The following is a 9,016-nucleotide window of genomic DNA, read 5'->3' as shown; positions in this document are numbered from 1 at the left end:
CACCCCCCACCCCCAAAGGACCTTTTTCACCGTTTTTCTTCACTTTCTGACTCATAACCCAATTCAATCTATACGTATACGAATCCTATCTCTATAGCTTCTGCTTTCAATCGTCTTCTTCTTCATCTCTGATTTACAGTAAGCTTCTCTACTGTTTATTTGGTTGTTTTCAGCTTCAATTCGACTTCCTAGTATTTTTTTAATTTTTTTTTGGAATTTTTCAGCTTGTTATATGAAATTCTGGAGATTATGCTGTTGTTTTCATGAATTTTGGATTTGATTTTGGATCATTTTGATGTGTTTGGACTGGAAATAGGGCTAGTTGTGTTAGCTTAATGGCGATTGAGCAGCTTTAGTTTGGTCAGCTGCTGTTTACTGTGTTTTGTCGATTTCTAAGTTGAAATTATTCATGAGTATGTATGTTTACATATAGAATGGATTTTGGTGGTGTGATCGATCCGCGTGAGAGTAGATTCAAAAATTTGAGTTGTCTTTGGTGTTTTACTGATGAGTTTTGGACTTCAAAAGGTCATGAAATGCATTTTTTTTTGGTTGTTGTTCTATTAAGCTTATTATGAGTTCCTCTCAATTCTATTGTAGAATTTGCAGAAACGTTGTGTTGTGTATGGTCAAAGGTACCTCAATAGATTAGTATGAGCTTGATGGAAGTTAAAAGTTAAAAGTTACTGTGCTGGATTGTGGTTTCATTTGATTAATTTGATTTCAGCCAAATACAAATGAAGTCTAAATGTCTTGGTTTTGGATGGCTTAGAGGCCTAGTCATGTCAGTTATTTTACTGGCTGTGAGTAGCTTTACTTTGGTATTGGGGAGAGGTCAGCTGCCGTTTACCATATATAAACGACGTCCAAATTTCCTTGTTTTCGGGATGGCTTAGAGACCTAGTCATATCAGTAAGTTTGATGGAGATGAGTAGCTTTACTTTGGTATTGGGGAGAGGTCAGCTGCTGTTTAACATAACATGTACAAACAAAGTCCAAATTTCTTGGTTTTGGATGGCTTAGAGACCTAGTCATATCGGTAAGATTGTAACTTATCTTGGAACCTTTCTTTGACCTTGAATCCTAAGGAATTGTGGAACCAGTTCACATGAAGCGCAGCTTACCTAAAAATGCTGCAACCTCCCACAATCATGCGGACTTAACTAAATACCAAACACAATATAAGCAATGTAAGAATTATCAACTCGTTGGGATGAAGGTTTAATGTTGTTACACTTGGTTTAGATCTAGGTGGAGATAAGGGTGTGATTTAGACCCCCTAGTCTTAGAAAACCTCTATTTTGTCTTAAATAACAAGTTATTTTACATATGTAAATAACGTGGACTTGAAGAAAGCGGAACGGATATAGCGGATTCTTAAGCCCAACTAGTTTGGTATCGAGACATAGTGATTGTTGTATGTTCATAAAAGAGATGTCATGACTAACTTGGTGCAATCTATGTAACTTTTGTTTCTTTTTAATAAATGGCACAATTATGATTATAACAACTAAGATGGTGCTGGAAATTCTGTACCGTGGCACAAAAGTATGAAAAGAAAAGTTTACCCATTTCTAAACCTGCGGAGACTCTTAACAGCTCTAGAAGTGATTCTGCTTCAATTTACAAGTTCCATTCTAAATTTAAAGAAAAATAACAAAGAAGATGATGTTGGCCTTTATTCTGGATGGAATCTCTATCATATTTGTCTTCAACTCACCTCTGTTCCTCTCTTTCCAAACTGTCCACCAGATACAAGCTGGTATAGTGTTCCCCCACTTTGCCCTTCTTCTATCAGCTCCTACTCTAATCAGCTTCAAAACGAAGTGTTGCGGGCCATGATCCATTTGATGCCCGAAAAACTTAAAAAAAGCTACCATAGAGGTATTGAGGTCCATGGTTTATTTATAGATAGCTAATTAGGATTACAACTCCAATTCTATGCTGGATCTCCGTTGTAATCCACAGATAGTTAATTAGAGTTGCAACTCCTATTCAACAATTGCATCTCCATTCTGATCCAATCGATTACCTGGAAGTGTGGAACACGTGAAAGTTATTGCAGTTACTTTGCTAGGCCAATAAAAATGTAATTCAACCATGTGACTTTGATTGTACATCACATAAGCTGAAATTTTGAGATATAATTTCGTGACATAATTTTGGTGGTTGTGCTTAGTGATACATATTTATTTGTCATGATTTGCTGTATGTTTCATAAATTTCCAAACTGGTTCACCTATAAATAGATTGCATGGACTCTGCTAGCGAGTAAAATTTGCGACAAACAACTATAGTGCTGCTTCTAGCTCTCATAACAGTGCTTTCCACTAATCATTCTGTTAACGTGCACCCCAGTGTACGATGTAATATTTTTCTGCTTGCTATTCTTTTTCTGCATGCTATATATTGGAAGTATTCCTTTGATTGGTACTTATATGGTCAAAATAGAGGTCAGGCCTACTTTCAATGGTTCTTAGATCTGCTGCATCACATGATTGATAATAGGAGTTTAATGATGTAATGATGCAGAGAAAAAAAATGAGCCAGGAGTTAACCACTTCAGTGGGGTTGACTTAGATAAATTATCAAAAATGGGTAATTGTTGCTGCTGCTGTTGTGCCTCAAAAAGAGTGGAATTGAATGGGTCACCCTCATTTTATCGTGTAAGTGATATATTCCCATACCCGATGCCAATTACTTTATTTTAGTTTCTGAATATTCTGATCAGTGATTACAGCATTCTGGTTCAGAGTCTCTTTGAAGATTGAAATTCATTGCTAGAGGAAAAATATATTTCTATCCCTTTTGTTTCTCTTGTTGTTTTTGCCTAAAACAATGCCTACTCTACTTATCAGAATTTTAGTATGCTCCAAAAATGTCGAACAGGGAAGAACTAGAAAATCTGGTGTGCAAATTTAGGGACTTAGTATCTGAAAGTTAAAAGAATTATGACACTAACAGGTACTGTCAGATTTCTGTCCAGGGAGTGTACACGTAAGGGAAAGTATTACTGGATGTGTTGTTCATGCTTCATTGGTTGATAAACCTTGGGTCTGAACCTCCATGTTGCATGCCGTGACATAATGTAATAACCTGGGATAGTAGACTTTGCTATATAATATAGGGTTCCAATCCTTTTTTCTTCCTATTTCCCATCCGTTCTATGCTGGCTATGAACACTTTACAGAAAGCGCCTTTGGTTTTCTACAGCAGTTTTCTTCTTAGTATGTTTGGTTATTCTGTCATTCCATTGGCAAAACCTTTATTATTTTCTCTTGTTTTTAAGATTTTGCAAGAGGTTTAATATGATTTTTCTTCAACAAAATCCACTATATGGTCCCAAATCTATTCAAATGCCTCAATTGTCTAGGACATTGGGCAGTATACTGGTCCTTGACAGAGAAGCTGGTCTATTATCATTGTGCTATCAACAGTCTTTTTAGTCAGGAAAGAGGATTAGGTAAAGAAAATAGGGGTTGGATATTAGAGGATGAATTTCAAACATTAGTAAGTTGTAACTAAAGTTCGCTATTACATGCTGAATGCTCTGTATAGTTGAAGATTGTAGTCCTTCCATTTTGATGGGATTAACTGCTTTACAATCCTTGTGTATTTGTACTGTGCCCGAATGGATTTATATAAATTTTAAAATTTTCTGCAGTATCCTACAGTGCCAGAAGAGCGCGAACCTTTGTCATCTCATCATGTCACAGCTGCAGCATTCTCCAATGCGCTTTTGGTTGATACGAATCTGGACACCTCAAGTCCTGACACTTACAGGCCACCTCCAATGCCAATGCCTTATGAAACATATGTGGGAAGGCCCAGGAGTCCACCGGGTAATCCAGATGGCATCAAGAATGAGGCGGCAGTTCAAGAAACAAACAGTGAAGCTGGTGGCGCACTGAGCTCAGCAGACGCTGCCGAAGCTGTTGACAAGGATAAAAAGGAGTCTGAAGGCAATGTGCAAACAGCAGATATCCAGCTTGATGCAATAAAGGAAGTGAACGATGAACTTGAGAAGTCCGAGGAACTCAAAAAAGCCAACATTCTTGTACTTTTACCTCCACAAGAAGAGTGTCCCATCTGTCTTGAAGGTGAGAAATAGCTTTAAGCACTGTTGCTCCAAACTCTCCGCTTCTAGCTTCAACTAGAAACTGTACAATGACACAACTCCTTGTTACAGAATATGATGCGGAGAATCCAAAAATGAGCACAAAATGCGAGCATCAGTTTCATCTTTCATGCATTCTTGAATGGATGGAGAGAAGTGACACCTGCCCTGTCTGTGATCAGGTTTGTTTCAAGTTGTAATAACCTCAACTAGATTGGTATACAAGCTACTGCTAAAGATAGCACGATAATCATTGTCCTTCTTCTCTTTGGTTGTAGGAAACGGTTTTTAATCCTGCAATTGATGAATAGCAACAAGAATTCCGCCTATAGGCGGTTGGTTGCAGAAGTGACATTTGTTGTATGCCAAGAAGTGTTGTTCAATACTTTGTGTCCATGGTAGTTTTACAGCTTTAGCCGTAGTTTCTTCACATGTTTCCTTCTTGTGTTTGCTTCAAATCGTTAAGCTTGGATGTGAAAATAATTAGGATAATGATTGAAAAGGTCAAGAAAAAGAAGAAAAAGTGAAAAATTGGTTTCAATGCATCGCATAGGTTCGTCTCCATTGTGAATATCCTTTTTTTCTTTAATCCATGATATATAGGCATTTCTCAATTTGCAGTTTTTTTTTGTGCATTTCTGTATATCTCTCGACTTAGAGAAGAGTCGTTTTTTTTGTTTTTTTTTTTTTAATTTTGAATTTTGGGGTCAGTTGATAATGAATTGGTAGCTCCATTTTCTATGTTTGTAAATATGCAGATAGTATAGGAATTCCTCCATTTTTGTGTACAAGGTCACACTTAAGCATTGAAATTTTGTGCAATTTTGCTTCTACATACAAAGTCTCTCGTAATAGTATATATAAAGCATTCCTAGGGGGTTGGTTTTGTCTTGTTTGATTCTGTCGTTTCGAGTATTCAGCTAGGGAATATAATTTACAGCTTCAGTACTCTTTGATTATATAATGGTTTGCTTTATCTTTCTACCTATTTCCACCTAAATACTAGACTTAGTTCATCGAAGATACACATGTTTTTGAGTTTGAATTGGCCAGACCCATAACCGAGCTGGAACCCGGATGGGCCATGCCTGAATTGAGACGGGTCAGGATGGACGACCCGTCCCGTTTGATAGCCTTACTGCAGGCTGGTTGAATATTTACAGTTATAGGAGAATCGAAGGTTTACAAAGTATTATTTTTTGTATTGAAATTTTTATGAAGAAACTAAAATGCAAAAAATAAAGTGAAATGGAATATTATTGCTACAAATACTTTAATCATGGTAACATTACTAGTCATTCATAACTATAATGAAAATGAATTTGACAAAAATCTAATGATGACTCCAACATGTGACTTGTCGAGTGATTTGCCATTAAAGAATAGTAAATTAATTATCAAAAAAAGGAACTCATCGAAAATAAAATTGAGATTTATTGTACTGAAGTTTAATTATCGAAGTTGATTGAATTTTGAATATTCCAACATTTGGTATGTGCGATCAATTATCGATTGTCGAATTTACAATATTGAATTGGATATCTAACTTTCAATCCTATGGTATTGTTTGTCATTTATATATGTAATATTAACGAGTGATTTGAATGTCGAATAACCTATACAAATAAATTTAATATTAAAAGCTTGAGTTACATGATTTTTCTAAAATCTATATGTCAAATGTTGGATAAATTTAAAGCATATCTTATCAATATATATTTTCTTTCAACATATAATTACTACATTATTGTATCGAGGTTTAATACATTTATGGGAAAATTACGTGGATAAGCAAACTTATATTATTTAATCACTCATCATAGCTATAGTTGCTATAATTACCACTTGCGACTAATATTATATATTAATTACGTGGGCTGACTTCGAGTTTGTATAATTAGTCATATTTGTATATGTATAATTCGCCAGGATATACAAATAAATATGTATAATATACAATTTCTTAGCTTATATACATATACAATTCACCTCTCTCTCACTCTCTGCCCTCTCTCCTCCCTCTCCCAATCTAACTGTCATTTATACAAATATATATGTATAATATACAGTTATATACAATTACAATTCACTTTTCTCCCACTCTTTGCCCTCTCTCGCTCGCCTCTCTCCTCTCTCTCCTAGTCTCGCTCGCCTCTCTCTTCCCTCTCCTAATCTCTCTTGCCATATATACAATACATATGTATAATATACAATTATCTAACCAACATACACATACAATTCACCTTTCTCCCACTCTTTTCTCCCTCTCTCTCTCCTCTCTCCTCTCTCTTCCAGTCTCACCGCCTCTCTCCTCCAAATAACATGTAGCTACAATTTGTAATTATCAAACTATAGCTATCGAGAGTAATTAATTATTTTTAAGTGGTTATATGTGAAAGTTTCCCTTAATTTATCGGATGAACTTTGAAAGTTTCGTAATTAATGTCTACTTCTATTATCGATCATCAAATCAAACTTAAAAAAATTGTAAATACCCACTCTCCCTATTTAGAGTACTAAATACGTGATATTAATTAAATTTTGATATAGTTCCCTGTAGAATTAAATCTGAGAAATTAATTTTTCTTCTCTATTTGATTGGTTGTATCCCAGCACAATTANATATATATATAAATATGATCGAAAGAAAAATATTTTTCAATAGTAACTATAATTTGTCTTTACTTGGATTGAAGACTCATGACCAAAAAAAAAAATTAACGTCAAATATTTAATTAATTAAATCAAGAATCTAAACATGATATTGATGATTAGTATTTTATTAACAAAAGTTATGTCATACTCATAACAATATATTATTTTATCAACAAATACATTATACACATTTTCTCTATTTTCCTACTTAAATATTTCCTACGGCTACAACCATTCATCTACTTTTTTTCTTCTTCATTTTTTAATGATTTAATCTTTTAAGTAAAATTATTTGTGAAACTTTTTCTTTAAAAAAATAGTTATCATAGATTAGCCAAAAAAAAAAAAATTAAGTTAAAAACTTTTCTATTTATTTATTTTTAAAAAGGAAGATAGAATTGTGGCCCTATTAATATTATTATAATGTATTAATTTTTTGAAACAAACTTTTTCAAAAGAATAAATAATAGAGAAAATACAAAAATTACTATTTTTTTTAAAACAATGGGATCTTGAAGAGGTATATATATATTTTTCTATTTAAATAAATTATGGCGAAATAATTAATAGAGTTGAGATTTTTATTTTATCTAATAAGAAAATGAAAAATAATAAATATTCTTTCTTTTTTTTTAAAAAAAAAACTTTAGTTGTTAGTTATAAAGATATAAGTTAGTTAAAAGGTGAATGAAAGGGTATAAGTGAGACAAAAAAGTGAATGTAAGAGTATTTTTAGATCAAAACATAGTTGAAGGGTATTTTTAGATCTTTTCCTATAGTTCAAGGGTAGTTGTGACCCTTTTCCGTTAAATCAATATCAAATTGGAGTTCTCCATATATTTTTAATCTATTTGTCATAGTCTTTTAAGTTTGTTGAAAACAAAACAGTTTAATTCATATCAAATAGATAATAAACTCTAAATTATATGTCACATGTCCTCCTTTAATTAGTTATTTTGTAATGTTAACGCGAGTATCTTTTTTACCTTTCATATTTTTTATTGATTATAAAATTTTAAAAATTATTTAATAAGTACATGTATGAGTAGATTAAGTATAAAATATCTATAAGGTTGGATAGAAGTATCAAATTAAATTATGTGGACAATTTGAAGGTATCGTCGATGACTTAAATTTAAAAAGATTGGAGAAAGCAATGTATACCAACAATAACATAATCAGTAAAATCACAAGTAAAGTTTGGAAAATGTAGAATATATGGAAGCCTTATTACTATCGTGTGTAGGTAGGGAGACTGTTCTCAATATATCATCAATTCAAGAAAAACAACTTTAGGTATAAAAAAAAACAACAAGAAGATAACAACTATTAGTTGTAGTGCAAAGCCTACAAGAAAATAATATGAACACCAACATAGTAATGCAGTAGCTGAAACATAATAAACAGATGAAGATAGATATAAGAAAACTAGAACTAACAAGACTGAACCAACTTTGAAAGTAAGATAACACCACATTACCTACTAACCTTCTGCCATAATATGTAACTTTCACAGTCTTTTGTCTAAGATCATGCCCTCAGTAATTTTAAGTTGCACTGTGTTTTTCTAATCACCTTATCTAGATACCTTTTCGGTCTACCTTTACCTCTTATCCTGCCTACTACACCAGCCTCTCGTCGCTTCTCACAGAGGCGTCTGCGCATCTCCGCTTCACATATCCAAATCATTACAATCGCGCCGCTCTCATATTATCCATCACAGAGGTCACTCTACCTTGACCCGAATAATCTAATTCCCAATTGTATCTCTCCTAATATGCTTACACATTCATCTCTCCATCCTCATTTGTGCAACTTGCATATTCTGAATATGAGAGTTCTTAATTGTGCAACACCAAAGACGTATCTAAGGGGGTTCACGGGGTTCACGAGAATGTTGATCCCCTCCCGAGATCATATATAGTAGTGTTATAATTTTTAAAAATATTGAAATATAGATGCGTGAATCCACACTTCAAGTATCAGATAATGCGATTATAACTGGGTGCACCTCTCTCCGCGAGGTTAGAAAGTTAAATTTTATACTTATCTTACTTTATTTTTCTTTCTAAAATTAGATAACACTTCTCTAAGTGGTAATTGGTATATAAAAATTAATTTTAAACCTATAATATTAAAATTTTAACGCTTTCAGTAGTAAAAATCTAAATGTCGAATAAATCAAATTTATATCATAGATCAACCTTTATATAACAGTGCATTCATTATCTCAAAATTCTGAAT

At 33.2% G+C, this 9,016-nt stretch overlaps 1 protein-coding gene across 1 annotated transcript; it reads left to right on the top strand.

Moving 5' to 3' along the window:
• Positions 1 to 6: 6 nt before the first annotated feature.
• LOC107026945 (probable E3 ubiquitin-protein ligase RHB1A) lies at positions 7 to 4,950 on the top strand. The gene is made up of 5 exons (XM_015228087.1): positions 7 to 138; positions 2,533 to 2,666; positions 3,665 to 4,100; positions 4,190 to 4,299; positions 4,396 to 4,950. The coding sequence occupies exons 2-5, from the start codon at positions 2,595 to 2,597 to the stop codon at positions 4,426 to 4,428; spliced, it is 651 nt and encodes a 216-aa protein (XP_015083573.1). The 5' UTR covers positions 7 to 138; positions 2,533 to 2,594; the 3' UTR covers positions 4,429 to 4,950.
• Positions 4,951 to 9,016: the final 4,066 nt, after the last annotated feature.

This window comes from Solanum pennellii, chromosome 8 (assembly GCF_001406875.1).
Source record: "Solanum pennellii chromosome 8, SPENNV200".
Lineage (NCBI taxonomy): Eukaryota > Viridiplantae > Streptophyta > Magnoliopsida > Solanales > Solanaceae > Solanum > Solanum pennellii.
The sequence above is the reverse complement of the archived record's forward strand: the minus strand, read 5'-3'. Positions and strand labels throughout refer to the sequence as shown.